At 38.9% G+C, this 25,833-nt stretch overlaps 2 protein-coding genes across 4 annotated transcripts; both read left to right on the top strand.

Moving 5' to 3' along the window:
- The first annotated feature begins 245 nt into the window (after positions 1-245).
- Positions 246-11,636, top strand: LOC135638305 (phosphoglycerate mutase-like protein 1). Of its 3 annotated transcripts, XM_065151377.1 has the most exons (11): positions 246-372; positions 1,848-1,909; positions 2,013-2,120; positions 3,891-3,970; positions 7,288-7,450; positions 7,863-7,937; positions 8,038-8,126; positions 10,063-10,182; positions 11,196-11,240; positions 11,319-11,356; positions 11,434-11,636. In XM_065151377.1, the coding sequence occupies exons 2-11, from the start codon at positions 1,850-1,852 to the stop codon at positions 11,445-11,447; spliced, it is 792 nt and encodes a 263-aa protein (XP_065007449.1). In that variant the 5' UTR covers positions 246-372; positions 1,848-1,849; the 3' UTR covers positions 11,448-11,636. The 3 variants fall into 3 exon arrangements, with proteins under 3 accessions (XP_065007449.1, XP_065007450.1, XP_065007448.1); XM_065151376.1 differs by having other exon boundaries at positions 247-372; positions 11,319-11,636; XM_065151378.1 differs by lacking the exons at positions 11,196-11,240; positions 11,319-11,356; positions 11,434-11,636 and adding an exon at positions 10,749-11,180.
- A 786-nt stretch (positions 11,637-12,422) lies between these two features.
- On the top strand, positions 12,423-25,647 carry LOC135638304 (probable beta-1,4-xylosyltransferase IRX9H). Its single transcript, XM_065151375.1, has 4 exons — positions 12,423-14,420; positions 21,895-22,144; positions 23,909-24,098; positions 25,113-25,647. The coding sequence occupies exons 1-4, from the start codon at positions 13,570-13,572 to the stop codon at positions 25,127-25,129; spliced, it is 1,308 nt and encodes a 435-aa protein (XP_065007447.1). The 5' UTR covers positions 12,423-13,569; the 3' UTR covers positions 25,130-25,647.
- Positions 25,648-25,833: the final 186 nt, after the last annotated feature.

Here is a 25,833-nt window from a genome sequence, read left to right as displayed (position 1 = left end):
ATCGGTGATAAAAGTCGATGATGATTACGACTAATAAGGGATTGTAGAAAAAAAATAAAATCAATAATATTAGGATTATAAATAGTAAAAAAATATTTTTTTTTATTTTTATTTTTAAAGAGATTATGAATAACAAGGTTGTTAATAGATAAAAAAAACATAAAATAAAGAAAATTCCAAAACAAATACTTGGGCTGGAATTCTAAGTTCCACAAAAGTTGGGCTTTCGTTTCCTCCCCACATCTGCACCACATATTAATAATGCATCCAAAGCACTCCTCTCTTCATCCTCGTCTCCACCGCTTCTTCCCCTCCCGCTCTCTTCCGCCTCTACTTGGCCGTGTTGTCCCCGCTGCTCCTCCGGCTTCCCAGGTAAATATCAAGGAAAGGAAGAGACTACCTACCTTCCCTTATTGATCTGATCTCGTTCGCGTGCTCCTTAAATTGGTTGCCTGGTCAAGAAGAAGATCGTTGCCCTTGCTCTCTTTGATTGATGGTTGTCTTGTCGTACGGTTACTCCACCATTCGTAATTAGAGATTGATTTTCTTTCGTTTTTGTTTTATCGATGACGAATAGTCGCACAGCGGCAGGCAGTTCGGAAATCCGAGTGAAGACAGCATTGGTAACGACTGGGAAAGAAAAACTGTACTAGTAATTCCATAAAATCGTAGAGAAGTTTAGGTTTCTTGTTCCTCCCAGTTATCACTTGTAAGAATGCAAAAGCATTAAGCCGTTGAGCAAAGAACATGGTTAAGGGAGAATGATATGTTCAAGAAAAGTTGAGCTAGGAGATTTCAACAGAGGGTTTGTAATTTTGTAGATCGGTAGTCCACAGGGAAGCTAGTAGACTCGGTGCCTGCGTTTCTTAGATAGGGTCACATATTTGATCAAAGAATTCAAAGTAGGTGGAGGAGGCACCTTATGGTAACTGCCGGTCTGCCTTATCAAGTTCAATTTTTCCAGAACCTTTTGTCTATCACGTAGCGAAACACATCTTTCAACGGCCAGTTGTCCTCGAGTTATAGGGAAGGAGTGAGAATCGTGACGACTAGTTTTCTTGATGAGAAAATCTCAAAAGGTGCGCCCATAAAGTTTTTGCACCTCCATTGACAACTATTCTAGTCTTTGAACTTAACTACAGGAACTTCTTTTTTAATGAATATATGATTAATGAGGCTAATGGGATTTTTGTTGTCATCTAGGAAGGCTTGCTGCAGAATGTAGTTCTGAGTAATTGCCCCATAGGCCTTATATTTATCTATATGGAGATGAAGTCATGTAAAGAAGGGGATTCTTATTCGTACAAACATTATTTTGAACTTGGAACGAGCATGAAGAAATTAATGATATGGATTTATCTTTTGAGTTCTTTTGCTGGATTGGTCACTCATTATCTTTAGGAAAAAGGTAAGATAATGTGCCAACAATGTACTTAGAATTAATATGTGGATATGTGTCCAGATGGACATAAAAATACTATGTGGATATGGCTTGGCATGGCAAGGATCCTAGAGCTGATATGTCTGCATGGGGCAGCCCAGTTTACATTCACATCCTCATCTCTTGTACTTCATGGTGTAGGACCACTGTTTATAGTTCAGGTTACATAGATGTTTCAAAACATTTAACTTGATTCTTTTGAACCACTGGTTCAAAGTATTTTAGTTGGGCTAGCACCAAGTTGAAAAGTTAAAAAACATTAAATTTTATTATCTGCAAATCTCCTTGTATTACTCATCCTTTCAATAGAGAATTTTAGACAATGCTTTAGGTTTATAATTTGACACTAGTTGCTCTGGTTTTGCATTGACTGAATGCCACTAGCTTCTAACTTGGTTATCTGCAGATATGAATGGTGTCACTAGCTCAAGCTTGTTTCCTTTGCAGCGCTGTAAAACTGTGCACCTGGTTCGTTTTAGCTAAATATATTTTCTAAAGTGGCCTTATACCAAAGATTTTTTTTTTTTGGGACCTGAAACTCTAATCTATTACATTCAAAATGTGTATGTAGGTCAGACATGCACAAGGCATTCATAATGTGAAAGGTGAAAAAGACTACAGATCATACTTATCTCCAGAACTTTTTGATGCACCCCTTACTCCATTGGGATGGGATCAGGTACAATAAATGACTTTCTTTCTCTCTGTTTGCTGCATGTTATTTATTTGAGTAGTCTAGCCTGATTGGATCCAAGGGCAGTCAAGAATGTTTGGTTGAATATATGCACTTTTCTTTTTTTTCAGTTTTGTTGATCATTTGATGGACTACAATTAAAAGCCATGTATGGATGTGGTAGGAGATTCCATATTGAACTAAAGAAAGATATCCATAAGTTAGATAAAACAAAGTGACGTGATTTTGTTGAAATGGAGTTTGAAGGGTCTCTGAGGAGACAGCCTACTGATGTGCGTCATAAGAGCAGGAGTGTGAGTCTTACTCCAAGTGCGAGTCTTACTTGAGTGAAGTGAGTTAAAAAAAAAAAAACTGAAGGATCTAGAGCCATTAGATAAGTGACTAGAGGACGTCAGATGGCTGCATAATCTTGTGAGATGGATGGAGATGTTAATAGGTATAGTCCTGTAATAGCACGAGCTCACATGGAGTTGGGTTTACATATGAGTGAATTAGATGTAGCTAGTGTTATTCAAAGTTGCTGCCTAGGACACTAGGTATCACCCAAGTGCTTAATTGGACTCTACTGGCTAGGTATAATTGACTTAGGCAAATTTAGTCTTTCTTTTTTCATTTTGCATACTATGTATGTATGTTTTCTTTGATATTTAGAGATATAATCAATATAGGTGACTTCTGTGGATGTCAATTTTCTTTTATTTTAATACATGTACATAGGTATTCTTCATAATTTTCGAGGTATAGTTCTCAGATTAGTTTAATGGTTTATTCATTATTGGATTCAATAGTTTTAGGCTTTGCAGTTTAACATACAACAATGGATATGGTTGGTAGTAATGCTATCAAACGCTGGCGCATGGGTGCCTAGATGCATGTGTAGGTGCTTAAATGGGCTTGCCTTTCTAGCCTTTCTAATCCAACCTGTCTTAAGAGGTCTAGGTTAAAAACTATTTCAATATATTTGCCCCATGAGTCCAGGCCTGACAAACGATACTTGGGGTGAAACAAGGTTCTATTAGCCTTTTAAGGTTTATAAGCTTTAAGAGGTAGTTCTTTTTGACCATGCAAAAATGCTAAAATATTGAATTGAAAAATTAATACAAGATTCAAGACCATTTATAGTTTGATGGAGTAAAAATATAGCGACTTGCTTTATATTAAACTGTTAATTGACTTTAGCTTTTACTGGCTATGCATTGTTGCACAATCAACTGTATGCTCAGATTTGAGATTATATTTAACATTATTTTTTTATTGTTAATTTTTAGAAAATTAAATTGCCTAAAGTTACTAGGTGATCTGCTTATTTGCCTTGGTGGTGCATGGGCATGTAAGGATTCCAACTCCTATGTACCATCAGGGTGCTTTGGCAACCTTGGACACAAGTTCCTAACCAACCCATGAGTGGAATGGTTTTGCAAGAAAAAATTGTGGACGCCTTTGTGCAAAGTGGGATTGAGGAAGAGATACAAAGGCCTTTGTGTGTGGCATGAATAGGTAAGAGGACACAGAGAGAAATGTGGCAAAGATAAAATCTATACAAAGCAGCATAAAGAATGGTTGAGCGGAGTTTCAAGAACTAACAACACTTGTTTGGTTATCCTTCAGTGATTTTGTGTATGATAATATGCATGCTTGTTCAACTTATTGGTACTTCTTTTTTCATATTTTAACATGTTAATAATGCGCTTGTTATGAAACTTTCCTGTGACCGATAGTTAAAATTGCTTAATTATATTTATGTTATTCTTACAGGTCGATAATCTCCGTAAACACATTAGAGCCTGCGGCCTATATAAGAAAATTCAATTGGTTATCACCTCTCCTTTGCTAAGGTAGAATCCTTATATGCCTTATATGAATTATTTGACTAATTTGAAGTATGAATTTTTGTCCCTTTTTTAATTCAAATTCTGTGTATTAACAAGTAGAAAGAGGACAGATCTCCATGTATTACACTTTTCAATGCATTTGAAAATATCATTGGACATATTAGGCCTTGTCATGTTGTACTAGAGCCTCGAGTCTTTTGTTAGAACATCAAGGATTAAACTGCCACAGGATCAGAGTTGCCATGTGTACATTATGCGTTTGGTGCTGTCAGTCCTGTGCCTTTTCTTTGCACTCAAATCATGAACAATAGTCTTTTTTTCTTTCGAGAAGAAAATCTTCACCGATGTTGATTCTGTTGCCCTTATTTCTTTGAAGTTCTGAAGATTTTTTTTTAAACTTTGGTGTAAGTGATTTCCATTATTTTGAACTTTCTGGGAGTTCCATTAGGTGGGGCTATATTGTGTCAAGATGGTTCTAGTTTTGGTATTGCACCAAGCCACTGCAGGCTTATCCTTTATCTAAGAGTTTAGTGAATGTCGTGGAACCCAAGTTTCCTCTTCCTCTTAAAAAGAATATCCTTGTTGTCATCTATGTTATTTTTGGCTTAACTTGACTTTAGGAGGCACCACTTTTATCACATGTAATGTCCAGTTTGCATCCAGCCACATGATTTACAACTTTGTAATACCTTAAACACAGTAACATGCAGAATTAGACAAAGGATTTGTTCATGACTCATGAAAACTGATGAAGGTTTATTGTTTTGTTGTATGAAAATTCAATGTTGTTAAGACACCTGAAAATTTTGGTGTTCCACTAATAAATACATATTATAGTGAGAAGAATCATTTAAGATGTTATGGACACATTCAAATAAGATTTATTAATGCATCAGTTTGATTTTTTTTTTTTTTTTAATTTTGACAGTGACATCGTCTTTTAAACACCTCTCTCTCTCTACTCCCCACTCCCCTTGAATCCTGTTTAGCTCGCCACTGCCACCATTATCCAAGGGAATCGTTATTTAACTCTTTTTCTGTAGTTTCAGAGAGAGAAATAATTGATATATGATTTATTTGAAGCTGTTGTAGGTTTGTAAGTGATGCATGATTATCCGCATTAGAGAGTAGCTGTCGATCAACCTTAGCTCCTTCACTCAGTCCTCATCCTCCTCTTCCTCTTCTTCCTCCTACTCTTATTCCGCTGTGCCTCTTCTCAACTCCTCTCCTTTTTCTCCTCTGTCCTTCTTGGTGTTGATCGGCGTGACAGCCTACTATGCGTTGGTATTTTGGTGCATACAGGATTTGTAGTGGTCCAACCACGGACCAATAGATGTCCGGTATCGAGATTTGAAGCCAAGACTGGAACTTTTTGATTTTTGTATTTATTCCACATGCTGCTGAATTTAATGAATCAACATTATTAGTTCTTAGGTGTTTTGTAGTAGTATATTGTTGTGAAGAGATATATGATGAGTTAGATATTGTGGAGAGATATTTAGGGTATGAAAATTTTAAATGCATGTGATTGGTTTGAGATCATTTATTCCTTCAGAACTTGTTATACTGTTACAATATATTGGGTCTAAGACTTGTATTTTTTTTCTCAATTGGAAAGCGATTCTAACTTTAGAAGAAAAAGAAGGTAAAAATGCATTTAGTCATCTTGTTTTCCATTATCTTTGATTCGACATATCAATTGTAATCCGTACATGTGTTTAGTTATTGTAACCCACCAATTCTGCATGAATAGTTGAACATGTCCAATGACTTTGGTTAGTATATGTTACTATCTACCCCCAAGAAACAACATCTGATGAATCCTAAGTGAACTTAACTCACATGATTGTAGGCTCAATTTATAACAAATATGGTAGTTGTTTATGGTGTACGGGGGACACTGGGATCTTTGGTGCATCTTGATGAATATTTGGACTTAGTAGAGGAACACAGGGTATTGTGGCAGCCATGTGGTGGGGCACAACTCTTTCGGACCCTATATCAGCTACAAGGGATCTTGGATGATCCATGTGTTGTATATCTCTGACCTAACAATGATATTAGAGATTAAACTGGAGGTAACTTTAACATTCCTATCCAGTATGATTAATCTCATGTCACTCACTACCCACCATAGGACACGACTTTAAAATACTGTTTGGGAGCTTGGTTCTCATGGTTTTGAGCTTTGGTCATAACAATTTATCGTGTTTTTTATTTTTTAACATCTGTACAATTCATAATGAAAATGTTTGTTCATGTGTCAAAATAATGTACATAAAATATGAATTTGTACTATGAAATAGTAAATCATTTGTATTGAATTATTAATATTCAGCAAATGCTATTTAATTTTGAATAGATATTGTTCGTGGCTAGGGATTTTATTTCACCAAAGCTCCACTTGCCTAGTTAGTGGACAAATAGGCTGTAATTTAATCTTGATTGGACAACAAAAGAATTATAAGTTTTGGTAACACGTGTTGGTATAAATGTTATCCTAAGGAATCAGCCCATTAATTTGAAGGGTCTTATTGGTTAAGGGTCTTATTGTTGATAATGTTCTATTTTTTCTTGATATCAAACACAAGACAACATAAGGTGCACACCAAGTACAAGAAAATGATTGCACTATGACATGCTCATCAATGTGTTAAAGGGAGAACCCAGTGCATGAGGCTCCCCCTAAACCGGGGTCTAAGGGGGATCAATATGCGTAGCCTTATCTCTATATTGCTATTTCCGAGACTTCAAGATTGGTCTCCCAAGTCTGCAAGGAGCAACCTACGTTTGTATTAATGCCTGTCCTCTCTTCTTTCTATTAGTAGACTGTAAAACAAGTTATAGTGTGATATACTATACCGTACATTGTTAAAGAAGTAAAAAGTTCTCATGAACTTGATCCAACTTGTTTAATTAGAGGACAATTGTTATTGAATTAATTGTTTAGAATATTACTTGTCTGAACAACAAAATACTATTGATATGAATGAACTGACATCATTGTGTCATCTATTTGGTCCTGCAAGGGCTTCACCTTGCATTATAAGGTATGTTTTGCCCATTATAATTTGAGTAACCAGGATTCTTATTGTGAATATAATCTCTCTATTTTCAGGGGTAAGGATATGTATATTGGTCATTTGATCTTCCTCAGATACCCATATTGTGCATTAGGCTTGCAAAGATGAGATAAATGTGATGGTTGCAGTGTTTTTGTTACATTGAATTCATAGTTCATTAGTCATCAGTGCATCAAGCTATTGTAGTTTAATCGTGGCTCTGGTTATTTTGTTATATTGGTATAAATTTTGCTACAGAACAATGCAAACTGCCGTAGGGGTTTTTGGAGGAGACAGCTATAGTGATGGGGTCAATGTGCCTGCCTTAATGGTTGAAAACGTTGGGAATAGTAACCGGCCTGCAATTTCAAGCTTGAACTCTCCACCATTTGTAGCGGTTGAATCTTGCCGGGAGCATTTGGTATTTATTACTTTATCCTTTTTCCACTGGGTTGATAATTAATTCTAAAGTTTCACTTACAAGATTAACCTTACTGTTTAATTTATCTTCTGTCAAATTTGATCAGAAGAATTGGTCTTCAAGCATAGATGTCATATTTTTTCATGATTTATCCCAAGTTTTACATAATTTATTATTATTTCATGCCTGTCCTCTTGTTCTATTGATTCTGCTTTGGATCAACAGTAATAGGCTGCACTTCGAGGTGGACTTTTGGTGATAAGTCTATATGTTATTTATTATGAAGTTAACATTCAATTTGAATTCTGAATTCATATTTATTCTAGATGTTAAGTTTATCCATAAGCATTCTGTATTTATCAAATAAAGTTGATAAGTGATTTTCTTATTAAAAGGCTTATGCTGACTGCAGGGAGTTCGCCCATGTGATAAGAGGAGAAATATAAGTGAATATCGGCATCTTTTCCCTGCAATTGATTTTTCTTTGGCAAGTACTTTCTTAATAATTTCATGACTATATCAAGTATCAGTAAGTTTGCAAAGCTAGTCTTTGTTGGAGTATCATGTAAAATTTGACTCTCTTTCAGATAGAGAATGATGAAGACATCTTGTGGAAAGCTGATGTCAGAGAGACAAATGAAGAGGTTGCAGCTAGAGGAGTAAAGTTTTTAAACTGGTGAATAAATAACCAGTATTATAAAAAGTTTTCATGAACAAACCATTGAGGATTTGACTAATTTCTTTATGTTTTCTTATAAGATAGCTTCATTCCAATTTCTAGTTGTCTACCTTTTGCTGAATATCAACAGAACCTTGAATGACCAGTTTGCTGACCGCTATTGCCTGTTTTTCCGTCAATGCTGTTACAATCATTGTGTGGTCCAATTCATTGTTGTGCTTTTAGTTCATGGCTAATTCATTTATACAATTGTAAAGTTATTTTTATGTCACTGAAGGAGTTCATGTTTAGTCAGAGGCAAGGTTCATAATTTCGTATCGTATCAGTGTTTCGAGCTTCGCTCGGTATATATATATATATATATATATATATATATATATATATATATATAAAATAATAATAATAATAATAATAATAATAATAATAATATAAAACTAATATAAAAAAAAGAGGTGTACGCTACCTCGGCGATGTCACCTCATTTGCTTCTCCTCGTCGCGTCAGATGAGGAGAAGACCGATCTTCTCCTCATCTGCAGTGTTCAGTGAAGAACCGATGAAGAAGAAGCCGAGCCGTCGCCTCTCTGTTACCTTTTGGATCGGGATCGTCGAGGGAGGGCGGTGCCAGATCGGAAAGCGTCGAGGTTCTCTCGATTCTTCGAGCGTCTTCTTCCTCTTCTCTCTCGATGCTTCTTCCCTTGCCGCAGCCAGGCAGTATCATTTGAAATTAAAATTCTTGGTCAGAGGCTGGTTGTTCAGTTTTCTTAATGGCACATATATTTCATGCTGACTCAATTGTCTTTATACTCATTTTTGTAACAGTCACAACTTTTTTCTAGTTGTTTCTTGAACTGCTTCACAAAGTTTGGTGGTCCTCTGGCATTCTTTTTGAGTCTAAGGAATACTGCTTTTGCATCTTCATATTCACATAACTGTGTCAAATGTTTTCCTAAAGAAATTAGTGATGCTGTGATGATAAATATTTCACTTAGTGCTGCAAAATTGTCGAGATATGTTGCTTTTGATTAGGGTTCTTTTTTATATCTTGATGAGAAAAATTAACATTCTCCTAAATCAATGATAACAGCTGCTCCTTGTCTTGTACATGTGAATAGTTTTTAATTCTATTACAGTTCTTAAGAGCTAAATATTCATTACGTGTATCTTGTCCTGACTGTGCTTGCTTTGCAACATAGTGCCACTTTTTATTTGTTAAAATAGACTTTCAAGGATTTTCTATCTGGAGATGTAAATTATCATTCTTTACTATTTAAGCTTATGACTCATGAATCTTTTATTTGAAGACTAAAAAAAACACGATATCAATGAACTTAATGAGCAAAAAAGCTACCAATAGAATATTAACTGTATTTTGTATAATTTACAATATCCAATACATCATAGACCTGAACATACCAGCTAAATCATTTTTAAGTTTAGATTAGAGGTCAATTTGATTATGAGTGAGGCCTGTTTCGTTTACTATTTTGCCACTTCTGTCGACAGAACAGCTTAACACAGGAAAAGTAAATGCCATTATGTTGTGTATGAGGAAAAATCACATTACACTTTGCAGTTGAATCGTAATATTCTTGGAATATCTGGTTTTCCTTTTCCTTAGATCTATTTGATTTGATAGTGGTGTTGACGATATGACTTAAATTCATATACTAGATTCCCCAGCTCTATCATGCTTTTTCTCAAATGGCTGAAATGACTATTTTTTTCGCTTTCAAGGTCTCAAATCTTCTTCCTGATGCCTTACCTAATAAACCTTATCTAAGCAAAGTTAGTATTTGGTTGACCAACTCCTGGGCATGTAGATTAGGCCAGGAAGGAGCTCCTAAGAAAACATTGAATTTAACAAAAAAAAAAAAACTATATGAAACTTGTTTCACCTTATACATCTAATTGTTTATTCATTAACTTTACAGGTTATGGACACGAAAAGAGAATGAGATTGTTGTCGTTAGCCATAGTGGGCTCTTGTATCATACCCTAAAAATGTTTGGTAGTGACTGCCATCCCATCGTCAAAGAGGAAATCAGCAAACAGTAAGCGTCTATTGATACATTTTTTATTCTGTTCTCATAGTGGTACTATTTGTCTACTTCACACCATGTTCAGAAAAGCTGAGAAAAAAAAACATAAATAGAGTAATAAACAAAATTATACTTTGTGCATATTGAGAAAAAGGAGCTAGTGGTTTACCAGTTTGGTCGAATTAGATTTTTCAAACTTGATTGAACCTTGCAATTGGGTTCCTGAACTGAAAATGAACCTGTGCCTGAGGCTCCCGCCAATACTAGGGAGCATTATTATACAATGCAGAAAATGAATCAACTGACCAAAAAAATTACCTGATCATAATAGTTTGTTTCTGGCTGGTTAGATTTATTGGTAATGAGCATGATGTGGAGTAGGGAAATAGAAGCACAAAAAAAATGTAATAATATGACTCGCATGTTTACATGCAGCATAGGGGATAGTAGAAGATTTAGTCACCTTGTCATATTACCTTACGAAACACCTGAATAAGCTTATGCAACTGAGAAAATGTACTTTTGCATTTAATAGACATGAATGATCTCTAAATGTTCACTGAAGGCAAATTTTGCAGACGTCACTTTAGAGAATCCATTGAGCTCAATTTCCTGGTATACTAAAATTGCTAATGATGCTACTACGGGAGTTCGATGAAGAAGGAACTAGTCCAGTTAGTGTTTTGAATAAACATGATTTTGAGGTGTGCACCAACCCTTTCAAAAAGTAGAATCAGCATATTTGATATTTTGATTATAATTAAGTAGATATTTTAGAAAATAGAAGAGGCTAGAATGCTAGTTATGAACATATAGCATTTATCAATTGTAAACATGTCCTAGTTTTCACGATATATAACACTTTATTGCAGTTGTTACTTGTTACTGGATGAGTCTAGTTTCAATTGAATATTTTTTACCAAGTACCCGCTGTCAGATTTCTTGTTTCGGTGTTGATAGGATGACTATTTGTTCAATGGAATAGTATCTTATAATTATTTTACTCTTCACTTGCTGTTCCTCAGTTTAGCTAACTGTGAGCTCCGATCTATGGTGTTGGTTGACAGAAGGTGAGAGTTTCTAATCACTCTTTATGTTTTTCAGCCATCTAAATTTTACTGATTACGCAAAATGGTTTTGTTTGGTAGTATGCTTGGTTCAGATTCTTGTTACAGCAATTATCCTGGTAAGATACCGAGTGGTCTTGATCTGCCTAGCGACATTGCTGATGATAAGCACCCTGAGAAAGGCAACATCAATTAGGTCTTCCAAGATAGTCTCATCGACCAACCAGCGATGCATCAAAGCCTGGAGTTGGTTCCTGATATTTCATGTGATATTAATGTGCTCAGGAGGCCACAGAGTTCAATTTCTTTAACAAATTATCCACATTTGGAGAGGTTTTGTAAGTCTTTGATACGATGCATCGATTAGACTTGATCTATAACATGGATAGAATTTCCAGAGATTTACAGCAAATTGGGACTGGAAGGTGCACGAACTACTTGGTGTGGAGATACTGGTTCTATCGTCCTTGTCAACCTTGGTCAAGTAATCCACTGCTCAGCATGAACAGGTAGGTACTATCGTCTCTTCATTTACCTATTTTTCATGTGGCCTTGTTTCTTTACGTTTTTGCATGAAACATTATGACCTTTGCCTTTCCATTAGAAACTCTTCCATCATCAATATTGGCATCCCAATCCCTATGTTAGTCCAAGATATAGGGCCCAATTCCCGTAAGGGCAACTTTTGATAGCAAGCGAGGGTAAATTCTCTCGAGTTACTCCCCACTTTGTAAGTGCCACCATAAAACATTATAAAGGCTAAGCAGGGCTTTTTAAGATTGTGGTGAATTGCAGGTTCTCCATACATAATGCACTTTTCTTATAAAGGCATATTTGGTACATTATCTCTATAAGTTATTCATGCTGGCAATAAACTATGGAAAAGACATGAAATAAATGTGATGCACGAATGGGACCGATATACAAAATCGTATTTTATCATACCTACAATAATGCATAGTATCGTTGGTGTCTCAAGTATTTTTTGCTATAAAATTGCAGGACTTCCATGCATGTTGTGCATATGTGCAATCAATAACAAAGTTTTTCTTATGGTATTGTGCATATTATTTCCTTATTATCATGATTATTTTTTTTTATATTTGTCTATATATGTCAACTATTTATACTAGTTAATTTAAGCATGATGTGGATTGCATGTTTATACTTATCATAAATGCTAGTGCAAAATTTAAAATATTTAAGCTTTATCAATACACTTCATTGGGTATAAACATATGTTTTTGTTTATTGGTTATTTTCAACTGTAACTTGTAGAACCTTTTGAGTTTAAAACTTAATTTTTATTTTTTTTCTTTCGATAAATAATCGTATTGATAGTTTTATATTCTTCGCCCTTTGCTGATGATGGGTTGAAGGGGTGCATCTATTAAAATTTCATCCTTTGGGTATCAAGCTGTATTTGGATTTAGCCTCGATTTGAAGTACGAACTCTCTCCTCATTTCTCCTGACAACAGTTTTTATTTTTGCTACGTTAAAAGACGATTAGTCACGTCACTGTACAATTGAATTTGGAAATGGGAGTCCTGGTTACACCCCCCCGCCCCCCAATATTTCGTCTTTAGATAGCTATTATGCTTAGATGTGAATTCTATCGACAGCTGAGAACCCAAAATTAAAGATGAACTTTGCACCCCTTTTTTTTTCTTAATCTAACTCATTCCAAATTCGATTAAAATGTATACCATTGCACTGTCATTCCGGTAAGCGTGGAACATCAATGGATCATGTCATACACGGTCAGAAAAATGTAAGAAGAAGACAAAACAACCGTCACAGGCGAAGCCACGTTCCTCTGGTCGCGGCGTACCCCTAATAGAGAAGCCTGGATCAGTCAGGCGTACGGTGCCGGTTTCTGGAAGCAGATCACTAGTCTCCGCACCAGCGCTCGGGGAGCGGCGGCGGCCGGTGAGAGCTTCGGTACCGATGCCTTAGGGATGCGCGTTGAATCTGGTTCAGGTGAGACCCGCATTTGAGGCGGAGAAAGCAATAAGAAGCGAAAACCCGGTTCCGCCCCTCCATCTCTTGTATTTTCTCCAACTTTGTGGCGTACGACGGTATTCCAGGCGATTCACACTACCACTGCCGAGCTGTGATGTAGCGACGGGGGAACCCCGGCACTCGTGGCCACCGTTTGGGCGATCCAGGTCTCCTCCCACCCAATCCATCGTCCATCTCCCATCTCCGTCTTCTTTCCTCCCCTTGCCCCTATCTATCTTAACCCACCAGATCTAAGCCTTCCGTTTCCTCTCCCTCTTCCTTTTCTCTATCCAATTCATCAATTGCTTCCTTTCTTGATGCGTCTGAGCCATGGCGTCCTTCCGTCGAGCTCTCTCGGCGGCTAGCCACATCCACAACGATCGGTCCCTCCACAATCACACCCTCCCTTCTTGCATTTCCACCAGTCGCCATCACCCCCACTCCTGCTGCTCTTTCTTCGCGGTTCGCCGGCTCTTCGAGGGCGTCTTCCTCCGGAAGCCCTTCCGTGGCAAGCCGCTGCCGCCGCAGCAGCACCAGCACCACCACAATTCATGGAAGAGGTACCTCTCCCGCTTGCTCCTCTTCTTCCTCCTCGGCTTCGTCTTCGGCCTCTACCCATTCGCGGAGGTTGACGACTTCGTCTTGCGGCCCCACCACTTCTCCTTTGATTCATCGCCCTCCATCAGCCGTAACGGTAGCCTTCCGCGCCGTGATCTCGCGGCAGTCCTCCGGCCCGGCGACGCAGAGATCGAGATCGTGCGATCCGATGACGGCCACCGGTACTCGAACGACGAGCCCCTTCCGAACGACCTACCGGATCCATCGCCGCCCAGGAATAAGTTGCTGATCGTCGTGACGCCCACATACAACCACGCCTCCCAGAGCTACTACCTTAGCCGCCTGGGCCAGACGCTGCGGCTGGTCCCGCCGCCCCTCCTCTGGATTGTGGTGGAGATGAACGCGGCCTCGATGGAGACCGCAGAGATTCTCATGGGCACTGGCGTCGTGTACAGGCATCTCGTCTGCAAGAAGAACTCGACCAATATCAAGGACAGAGGTGTCCACCAGCGGAACACCGCACTTGAGCACATCGAGCGGCATCGTCTGGATGGGATCGTGTACTTTGCGGACGACGATAACATCTACTCGCTCGAGCTGTTCGAGGAACTGAGGGAGATCAGGTATGTCCTTTGTGCCACCATAAGTGTCAAAACAAGATTTCACATAAAAAATTACTACTTTCTTAGCTTTAGATTAGTGTGTTTTAACTTTATTTCCTCAACAGATGAACTTATTGGGCTGAAACAGTAAAAATTAAATTGATTTGATACTGATGCATGCTCGATGAGTGGAATCGAGAAAGAATTCCTTTGTTTAATGGAAGCAAATGAAACTGAAGGAGAATATGTGATTTAAATGAATCAATATGTTAACTGGTGATGAAGAAGTACCATAGATGGCTACATCAAGCTATATGGTTTTTTCAGATGCTTGGTGATGGAAAATGAAATGAAATAAACTACAAATCATGGTCTTGTGACTAGAGTTCAAAGCAATCAAAGGGAAAGCCATTGATATGGCGATAACTTGAGATCATTTGAGTCACTGGTGACTGGTGGTATTGTCAAAATTGTTAGATATGATATTGGTTTCAGTGATAAAAATTTCCAGGGCAAAGTGACTGATAGAGATAAAGAGAATAATGAATAAGATTTTAAAAGTTGATTCATGAAACTAACTGGAGTAGGATATGAACATGTATGAAGAATAATAAACAAACATATCCAACTTTGCTATTTATTGTTTATGACTAAGTAGTTGCATGAGCATGCCAACCACTGGATAAAGATGATTTTGGAACAGTTTTTTTTTTTTTGACAACATCTTTGCGATATGCAATTTTTTTTAGAGGATGAATGTGTCAATCTTGAGTATGTGATCCGAGTAAAAGTATCAGTCCAATACAAAGTGGATATTTTGAAAAAAGGAAGAATATGTGCAATTTGAGAGAGAAGCTTATGAGCTATGTGGTCCATCTTCATGTGTCTCATAAATGGCCAAATTAGCATAGAGAATAATATACATCAATAATCACATGGAAAAAGTTAGATTCTGAAACTGGTGGGCCTAAGCTACCAAATAACATTATAGTGTAGTTGAATAAATAACCTAAGATGTCTTAACTAGGGGCTAATTACATATTATCTCCTGTAATTAGACCTCCTTAGCATTCTGATTCTTAGACTTACAAAATTTACATTAGCATCCCTATAGTTATGAAGACAAAACATTTAACCCCATCTATCATAATGCCATCAGCTTTACCAACGAAAGATGCAACACGTGATAGTATGTGCGGAATTATCGATTTCGTCAATGGCAAAATGATCATTTTATGAGTTAATTAAAAGGTGGAAGATAGGGGCCATTGGCTTAGGCAGCTGCATGATTGGTTTCTTCCCCAAATCGATCTCTTAGGGTTTAGGACTAACTTAACAATGTCGTGTTGTTACGGACTTAGCTGGTTTTGCCTAAGTCGTGCGGCACCCTTGCGTGTCCGTCCGCAAATGTCAGCCTCCCCGAAGTCTCCTATTTGTCCCTTAGGACCAACAAAAGAGAGAACGGGCTAGAGAGAACGCCTCAATCGGGATCCACAAGCAAACATCTCCGAAAAACACTTCATAAACAATGCAAATTACAAACAGACTTTACAAGCTCTGAACAGTGGCACAACAAAGGGTAAAATGGTCCATTACAGATCGAAAATCTCTCGCACGTGTCCACATGACACAACCTTTATTTACAAGCCTAAAGAGGCCACCAACCCAACTAAAATGGGACTATTAAGCCTTCGGCTGCCCCTCTATATGCTGTACAAGGCATGAACATGTCAAAAGACACGGACATACATAAGCATTACATCAAACATCCTGTTTCGAAGTTTGTCTGTGACATTCTCCCCCACTTATTTCTTCGACGTCCTTGTTGAAGCCTTTGTCGACACTACAACTCCTCGCCTTTGCTGAGTCTTCAATCTTCTACTCCAGCTACAATGCGCCTCTTGGCTCCTTGCTGCTCTCCGCTGCTGTTTTTTAGTAGTCGAACCTTTGATCTGCCATGCTGCTTCAACTCACCAATGACTCTGACTCTGGTGTGGGGTTGGCTGAGTTGTGTTGATCCTTATTGATTCATGCGGATCCCCCAAATGAAGGAAAAGACCATCCTTACTGCGCCAGTCTCTCAAATTCCTCATGCTGCTTGAACTGGGTGGATGCTTGTTAAAGCTTTAACGAGCATCGTCTCGCAAACTTCTGAAGTTTTGGGTCCTTCCTCCACAAAATTTGCTCATTGACTCTTCTTACACTTTGTTGTCACATCCAAGTAGGTTCGCATCACTTCCGCTTTCGATTGGCATTTCGTTGGGAAATGAAGCGGACAATCTACTCTCAGTAGCACTGATCACCATTGGTGAGGATTTGACAACTATTGTCTTCCATTATCTTCGAAGGGTCTTTGAACTTATGCAGAGCTCCTCTGCTGGATAGATAAGAGAATTGGGGTACTCGGTTTCACCCATTCTCTTAAGAGTTGAGAAGGCAAAGGTTACTTGACTTCGCCCGCCTCCTCGAGGTTGTACTTCATGCATCGAGCTGGTTACTAGCCTTCGCCTGCTCTTTGCTCACACTTCTGAAGCACTTGAAGTGTTTGCACTCCTTGCGTTGAGATTCACCTTCTCAATGCCATTGAACTTCTGGAATACAGGAAGTTTCCACCCCAACTTGGAGTAATTCTCTCATAGGTTTGGTCGCCTCTGGGATTGTACCGTCTTCTCCATCAACCCTGCCGCCTACTCCACTGAGTAGCAAAGGTACAGTACCGCGTACTGCCTGCTTCGTTCCTTGGTTATGCACTCTTGCATGACCCGAAGCCCTTCACTTTCGGCTATCTTGATGAGAAGCACATTGACACCGGTCTTACGAAGTTCTTCGGCCTCTGCCCTTCAGCCTTGTCTCGGTACTTGGAGATTGTCTCTGCATTCTCCACCTCCTCGACCCTTTTCACGACCAAGCGCTCTCCCTCCATGAGAGGAAGGGATCAATGACTTTCACGGAAGTCCCGCCTCTGCGGTACCATGGCGCTGCCATGCCCATGGCCCTACTATCCGTCGCCTCGTATCTGCATCCCTTTTCTTCACGATCAGTAGATATGTCTCCGTGGCACTCCTCTTAGTCCACCTCCATTCTAACTTATGCTTGATTTTGGGTAGCTAAGTCCCTCTGGACTCATCGTCGCTTCCTCGCTCCTTTCGACCCCCTGCTTCAACACCTCTGTGTTATCTAAGCAGTCTGTTTGGTCGATGGAAAGACAGACTGCAACTCCCATGCATGGCCTCTGCCATCACGTTGTAGGGTTTGCACCGATTCTGTTCTCCTTAGCTTCCTTGGTAGCAACGTTCGCTTACTCGGCCTTGTCCTCTGACTTGCCGGGCTCCCTTAAGCGAATATGAGCTCTGGAGCAGTCCAACTCTCCAGCTGCTTCGATCATACCTCTGCATGATTAAGTTCCTCCCATGGAACTCACTGGTACTTGCATTCGAACTTTTCCCTTGGTGGAACCTAGCCCCTATATGCTGATGACCAAGGTTTTCATCCGATGCAAAATTCGATGCACGCACGGAAGACCCGCCTCTGCGGTACCATGACCTTCACTCCTTGAATCCATAGCCCTTCTTGCCGTCGTGTTGTTCACCGAAGTGGAGCTCCCAGTAGCTCCCGATCATACCTCCATATGATCTAGTCCCTCCCGGGACTAAGTCGTGTGTATCGTATTGCCACGAACTGTTCCACCACGATCCGCTGCACCATGTCGCCGCCTGGTGACATCTCCATTGCATTCTGATCCTTGTGGAAAAACTCGAATTGTGAACCCTCCGTGTGTGGCCTCTGCCAATACATCGCAAGGTCTCCTCCACCTTCGATTTTGTTCGCTCCTTTGGCAATCGACCTTCATCCACCCACTCTTGGGTCACACCTAGATGAAGCACCGCTCTAGGACAGTCCGTCGCCTAGTAGCTCCCGAAGTCCACCGACTTCACTGTAATTTGTGCACCATTATCTGGATCCTGGGCCTCTGCTCCTACCAGCACAATCTCCGCTGCGCACCGCTTCCTTCATGGCAACTTGAATGACAACACTGTGGCATATTCTTCAAGAGTACCCGCCTCTGCGTCCTCTTGCCCCGTGCTAAGGCCTTCTGAACTCAACTTCGCCTCCGCAAATTGAGTCGCCTTAGTTCCTCCATCAAATGCTCCTCCGAGATAAGGTGCATGTGCCCCGAAGCTCCCTTCGTCTTTGGCACCATGCAAGATGAGTCCGTTCCGTCAGAATGAAGGACCCATGGAACAACATGATCTTACTCTTGCCTCTGCAAGAGTTCATGTCCTTGACCTCTGTCTAAGGAAAGCACTGTGCCTCTGCTCCATGTTCCAACTTCTATGCTGGCTCCCTTCGAGCGGCTTGAGTACTTCGCCAAGTTACCCCCAAGTTGCTCCGCTCCTCGTTTTTGCATTGAGTTGATGGTGGCCCTCGCGCCCACCATTCCACGGGTCAGCCCTCCCTTGAGTCCGATCTCCATATCGACTCCAAGTGTGCCTTCATTTAAGTTGCTTTGGGTCGCTCCCCCACTTGATCTCGTAATGCATCCACCAATGCATTCTCTCAAGCGAGATCATGCGATGACTCCTCGCCGCTTGCTCAGTCCATCGAGCTTCGTGGAGTTGTTGTTTGTTGAGGTACTCCTCCTCAACATGTGAGGTCTGTCTCACATGATTCTCCCTTTGGAGAGCCGGGACTTATCCCTCCTGGATAACTGTCCCATTGGAGCAACATCTCTCTTCGTTTCGGAGACCACCATCCCCTTGGACTACTCCGATCTGCTAAACAAACTGTGCATTGTTCTGCCTCATGCAAACACACTTGCTAGATTGCGACTCCCCGTCAATTCAGTCCCAGCTGCACCCCACAAGGCCTAGCAACATGCTAAACTCGTTGCACACTTCAGCCTCTTACGGACGTATCCTTCACATGCAGAAGAGAAAGTTTCAATGCTCCATGGCGCCGAGTTTCGGTCGCCTTGGGATGGCCGCGAACATTCCATCGTCCGCATACAAGCCCATGCATGAGTACCAAATTCTTCGAGTTAGCAATTCCCCTCACCTCTGTGAGCTTTGCATAACTCTTTTGGTCGTTGAGCAACTCATTCCACCTTGGATGGTCTCATCCTTTACCAAGCGCCTCGCTTGCCTTGAGCACTATCAAGTATAGTTGTCAACGTTGAGCCGTAGCTCAAACTCAACCATCCCAACCTTTGTGCGCTCCACATTCTTCCAAGCTTGCCTGTTCTCGTGGTGCCTCTTGCACGAAGGGTTGGCCATTCCTCTGAATGCCAATCTCGGATGCCCGCTCCTCTGAGCGACTCCTTTTCCCTACATCTCCATGCCCGTTTTCCCCCAAACGGTCGCGCGTGTGCTGACTGCCCTCAATGCAGCCCCGCTAGGTCCCCCACGTTTGCATGCTAAGTGTTTCTATGAGTGCTTGTCCCGCTCTGATACCATCTGTCACGGACTTAGCTGGTTTTGCCTAAGTCGTGCGGCACCCTTGCGTGTCCGTCCGCAAAGGTCATCCTCCCCGAAGTCTCCCATTTGTCCCTTAGGACCAACAAAAGAGAGAACGGGCTAGAGAGAACACCTCAATCGGGATCCACAAGCAAACATCTCCGAAAAACACTTCATAGACAATGCAAATTACAAACAGACTTTACAAGCTCTGAACAGTGGCACAACAAAGGGTAAAATGGTCTATTACAGACCGAAAATCTCTCGCACGTGTCCACATGACACAACCTTTATTTACAAGCCTAAAGAGGCCACCAACCCAACTAAAATGGGACTATTAAGCCTTCGACTGCCCCTCTATATGCTGTACAAGGCATGAACATGTCAAAAGACACGGACATACATAAGCATTACATCAAACATCCTGTTTCGAAGTTTGTCCGTGACAGTGTTGTAGAGGAGCTTTGCCCTAAACCCTAAGAGATCACTTTGGGGGAAGAAACTCTAAGAGATTGATTTGGGGAAGAAACCAATCGTGCACCTGAGCCAATGACCCCTTTCTTCCACCTTTTATTTAGTGCCTGAAATGACCATTTTGCCATTGACAAAATCAATAATTCCACACGTGCTATAACATGTTATATCTTCTGTTGGTAAAAGCCGATGACACTAAGGTATATAAGGTTAAATGTTTCATTTTCATAACAATAAGGATACTAATGTAAATTTGTTAAGTCTAGGGACCGGGATATTAAAAATGTCTAACTACATAGGGTAATATGTAACTAGACCCTTAACTAGTTGACTAGAGCAAACAAGAATTGTCGAAGATTGGACAAATGAGACATATGATCAAATCTTTTTGGATACATGAAAGTAGAATTCTACTCTAAATTTGTTCCTGCACCTTATATAAGTTTTCCATTCCAAGAAACTTATTTTGCTCTAAATTTGTAGTTGTTAGTTGTTACTTTAAAATTAGGCGAGAATTCTAATACGAGTCATGGTTGCATATTCAATTCAATTCTCTGATCATTGACAAAAGCATGTTGTTGATAACATGTCCTGGCTTCTCCTCGATCTTGTCAAAAATGATGTTGATTCTAGTTGTCTCGTCCATGGATACTTCATCAATAAAAAACACGGGATAGTCATGCTCTGATACTCTATAACAGTATATAATGCTCTTATCAGCGTATTCTGTGGCCTTCCAAAAATGCAAGAAAGAGATAGATGTATGATTGGATTCTAAAAACATACTAGCTTAGTGTCTTTCTTCTTTTCTTTGATTTTAACCAATTTGCAAAATATCAAATATATGAAAAAACAAAAGCACCTTCATTTTGCTTTATTATGATATTTGATTGTTTATTCTTCCACAAGTTTGGTAGAGCTCATTGCAGGTCAGGCAAATAGCCTCTTGGCATGTAAGGATATGGATCCAAATTGATGAGAGTTCTCATGCATTTGTCCACTGATTTTTAATTGAAATAAAGATTTCTCTTTTTAAAAAAATTTGTGATATGTTGCATAGTATAGCCTTCTTTCCATGTAACTTTATTTGTTGGTTTTAATAGTTTCTCAGTCTGTGGTGATAATAATAGAGTGCAAGAGTTGAAATATTGTCTAGTTACTCCACTATCTCAATAAATTGGGCTGACCCAAATGTCACATTGTACTGCTAGCATTTGATCTCCACGATCTGAAACTGACATGCATCAAACAGGCCAGTTTAACAGTCCGCTTTTTTTAATAAAATTTCCAAAGCAAACAACGTTGTTTCTTGATTTTAAACCTGGTTGTTTAAATATTTACTTGAAACACACTTGATCGGACCTGCAATTGTGTGAGTTCTTACACAGGAAGATCCATGAAACAAAAGGATCAGGTCTGATAGCATTTTGTGGTTCTGAATTCTGATCACACATTGCCTATCGTAGCTCATAATGATGATCAGTACCTCTGGTACATGAGAAATTCACGTAATTATCTTTCCTAGCTGTCAATTTAGTACCAGAAAACTGATCTATTTGTTATTTTAGGAGATTTGGTGTTTGGCCTGTTGCAATGCTTTCTCAAAGCAAAAATAAGGCAATATTGGAAGGCCCAGTGTGCAATGGAAGTCAAGTAATCGGATGGCACACTAATGAGAAAAGCAAGAGACTTAGGAGATTTCATGTTGATATGTCTGGATTTGCATTCAATAGCACCATACTCTGGGACTACAAAAGATGGCATCGTCCAAACTCAGATGCCATTAGGCAGCTAGACACGGTGAAAGAGGGTTTTCAGGTACACTTTTTCCTTTCTAGTTTTATCTTGTTAAAACTGCAGAGTAAAGTTTTTAGAGCAGAAGTGACAGAAGAGTATATTATAACTAACTTAATAAGGAAAACTGAGAAAAATACCGTTATGTTATCAGTCATTTATGTTGTTGTGTGAGCCTGGAATGGTCTGTTTACATTATGATCTTCTGGATAAGGCGAAGTGCAAGAGAATGTTCTCTCTTTACTTCTGATATTTGTTTTGATGTAAACAGATTATATGTCACTTTTAAATTGCAATATTTCATTTTTTTTCCCCTCTGGCTCTTATGCTTCTTTGGAAGATATTATATTTGCAGTGTTTTTATTCAACAAAAAGAAAAAAGAAATCCTTTTCATGGTATGACCTTATAGGTTTTATCACCTTACAAGCTAGCATATTCAAACTTTATCTTGATCAACTATATTTGTGAGACAATAGGATTGAACGAATATGTTTTCTTAACTGTGTTTCTAGTATTTATGCCATTTTTTCATAAAATTTTGTATATCTGGTGAGATACAAATTGGGAAAAGTAGCTGATTGGTGTTTGTATCTGGTGAGATACAAACATTTTGAGAAGATTCAAACTTCCATTTTCAGTAGTTTTCTACCTAAATCTATAAGAACTTGCTGATAAAAATATTTATAGTATTATTGTCAATCATTTATGTATTAGGTTCCATCTTGAGCAGGTTTATGGCATGTATTGAGATAATGACAGCTTGAGTAAATTGAATGTCTGGCCAAACTGGTTTTCTGAATTTCAGAACTCCTAAAGTGGCTAAACTGATTGCAAAGCTCTATGCATACATGGACTCACACTATTGCATAGGTATCTCTAGAAATTTCTGTTTTTGGTTATAACCCTAGCAAAGAAAACTACGGTATAATGGTCCCTTGGTACTCTGAGTTAAGTTTGATTTGAGTTGTGATCAGATGTGTGTATCTTAACTCATGGCACTTTTCCCTTTGAATCTTACTAAGATTAAGTCATAATGAATGAACTGTTTGTGAATATGCTCTTTTCTTTTAATGTGAGCCGATGTATGTATTAGTTGGAGTCGATGATGCTTTTTGGAGAGTCTATCCAAGGAAGAACCAGCACATGGTACAGGTTGGCATGTCTATAGAAATCATTTTCAACAACATAATATAAGTTTGTGTTGCATAGAAGTTTTTGAACCAAGTGGATTGTTCCCACTCAATTAAAGACCACTGGTTACATTGTGGTGGGTGGTTCTCAATTTAGTATGGATCCTGTTTAACAGTTAGATTGGCCCATGTATCAGTACATTGCTCAAATGGGGCTTCAAGTGCATTTGTGTCCATGTAATAGCAAATTTAGATCATGGGTAATGAATTAAAAGATGTATCCCATCCTGACCAAAGTAATTTCCATAAATCAAAAGTATTTTGCATAATTTTAATTTAAAAAATAAATTTTATTTACTTGTCTAGGATGTATAATACTATTTCTCTATTCTTGGTTATATACCATCAGGTGGACCTAAGGAGCTTTATGATCATCTAGTTTGTCTTTTATGTTTATACTTTATACTGCATCAAGGGTATGTCAACCCTTTCTTTCCGTATCCCTTTGACTTAATTTGTGATTAAATGAAACAACTTTAACTATTTACTGATGTGCGTGTGTGTACTTCATTGTCCTTTCCAGCATCATTGCCCCTTCTGGCAAGTTTTGAATTCTTTATTAGCATTGTGAAGTACCTAAATGCCATTTGTTTGCAGGAGACTACATTTATAGAGCAGATAGTAGAGGATGAAAGTCAAATGGAAGGCTTACCAAATGATTGCTCAAGGATCATGAATTGGCACCTCCATTTAGAAGGTGGAGATCTTGTTTATCCTGAAGGATGGCAACTCTCAGGCAACCTTGATGCCATTATTCGCTTAACAGAGAACATGCATCTTTTGCAAGGTGCCTCTCTTCTAATGGCCTTTACATTGTTATTTATGTTAATATTTGTGGTCACTTTTGTGCATGACAAGGGGGTGGGAGAATCTATTTAGGAATAACTGTATGCAGACAAGGATACAACTCTCCATTTGTAAGCATATATATGCACATATGTTTGTCCTTTTTTCTCTAGTAATGTACATATTATTTGTAAATCCTATATAACATATATCCCTATCTTTATGTGTATGCACAGTTGTGTATCAATATTTATATGGTATAAACTTGCTGATCGGTGGTATTAATAGTACATAGATCAAAGTTGTACTTGCTATGACATTCAACCTTGCTCTTGGAGCTATTAGAATGGCATTATGAATGCTGCAACATGGATCGGTCAGTGAACAAGCATTCATGGACCTATACTGACACAAGTTTGGTTACATATTGAATTTGTTCAGTTATTTTTGTGCTCTAGATACATTAAAATGCAAATGTATTCATCAATATGGGAATCTGATAGCAAAGATTTAAGTACTTGGACTAAAAAGGTTACTTTTTGAGTTGGTCTGAGTTGCTCACTTGGGAAGTCGGAACCACTAACTAAACTATAGACCCTGCTGCTCAAGTTGTTTAGGCTTGATCCATATCTCTTCTATTAGGCTTGTTAAATCGTTGGTTCCCGGAACTTTTAAATTGCATATTCATTTATCTTATCATGCTTCAGTTTTTAGTGAAAACAACACCAACTCTTGAAATTGTTGATCAATTATGCATAGCAACTTGTGGTTTTCCCTGAAGGTGGACTCCTGGAACCTTCATGGAATTTGTTTACTCACAACCCAAATATAGACAATTCAGAGTGTAGGTTCTGACTTGATTGTGGACGCTCTTGGTTTACGGCACCAAATTTCTTGGCACAGGATTCTTTCTAAGATGACTTGTTTCTTTCAATAAAAAACTTCATACTATTGGTTTATGGCAGTCGTGTTGTTCCAATTTAATGTTCCTTCCTAACTGTTCTTATATTTCCAGGAAAGCACTTTACATAGGACAAGTTCAAATGCTATAACACTTCAGATAGCATAGCAGCTGCTCAAGGTTGGGCGAGCACGATTGAGATTGCATTGTATGTTCCATTCAAAAATTCTTTCAAGATTACAGACCATCATTACTGTCATACTGTTTCATTTGGGGATGCGTGGAAGGTATATATATCCCCATCTATGTACAGACTCTTTCATACGAGGGCTCAGCATTTTGGGATATACTGGTTTTCATTTTTCTTTTCACCCCCTTTTTCTTCTTGTAAGAAGCTTTTATTCAGCTCCAACGTTTGTGTTTGATAAATATCTGTGCTCTCAACTTGTTTCTCTATAGCTTGCTGATCAGTAGTTTCTCTTGCTAGTTACGGATATCTGTAGAAGTTGGCCTTCAGAATGATGCAGCCAGTATGGAATTTGAGAGTTTGACTTCATTGTGTATGGGAGTTGAAAATTTATAGGCTTCATGACTTATTGCTATGTTACATATCACATTCTTATGAAAGAACGTGCATCATCTTTGTTGAGTGATTAGTGCATTATTATACATGTAATAAGTCTTACATTTGAATTCATGTTTAAATAACTTTTTCTTGTAGGCTGTTTAATATAATATTGTTTTTCTTATCATTTTTACTTTAATGGGCATCAGCAACATTAAGGAAAGAGTATGGAAGCAGACAAATCGTGTTTGTTCACTGCATATCTTGCAA

The sequence above is a fragment of the Musa acuminata genome, chromosome BXJ3-5, assembly GCF_036884655.1.
Source record: "Musa acuminata AAA Group cultivar baxijiao chromosome BXJ3-5, Cavendish_Baxijiao_AAA, whole genome shotgun sequence".
NCBI classification, from domain to species: Eukaryota; Viridiplantae; Streptophyta; class Magnoliopsida; order Zingiberales; family Musaceae; genus Musa; species Musa acuminata.
Note: the sequence above shows the minus strand (reverse complement) of the source record. Positions and strands in the feature narration are given on the sequence as shown.

What these genes read in the sequence shown, in the direction of transcription:
- LOC135638304 (XM_065151375.1), top strand. Translation starts at nt 13,570, where the DNA reads ATGGCGTCCTTCCGTCGAGCTCTCTCGGCGGCTAGCCACATCCACAAC. An exon ending in GAGGAACTGAGGGAGATCAG is followed by an intron (nt 14,421 to 21,894) that starts GTATGTCCTTTG and finishes TTGTTATTTTAG; the next exon opens with GAGATTTGGTGTTTGGCCTG. An exon ending in CGGTGAAAGAGGGTTTTCAG is followed by an intron (nt 22,145 to 23,908) that starts GTACACTTTTTC and finishes ATTTGTTTGCAG; the next exon opens with GAGACTACATTTATAGAGCA.
- LOC135638305 (XM_065151376.1), top strand. Translation starts at nt 1,850, where the DNA reads ATGAATGGTGTCACTAGCTCAAGCTTGTTTCCTTTGCAGCGCTGTAAA. An exon ending in ATCACCTCTCCTTTGCTAAG is followed by an intron (nt 3,971 to 7,287) that starts GTAGAATCCTTA and finishes ATTTTGCTACAG; the next exon opens with AACAATGCAAACTGCCGTAG. An exon ending in GGAGTAAAGTTTTTAAACTG is followed by an intron (nt 8,127 to 10,062) that starts GTGAATAAATAA and finishes TTAACTTTACAG; the next exon opens with GTTATGGACACGAAAAGAGA.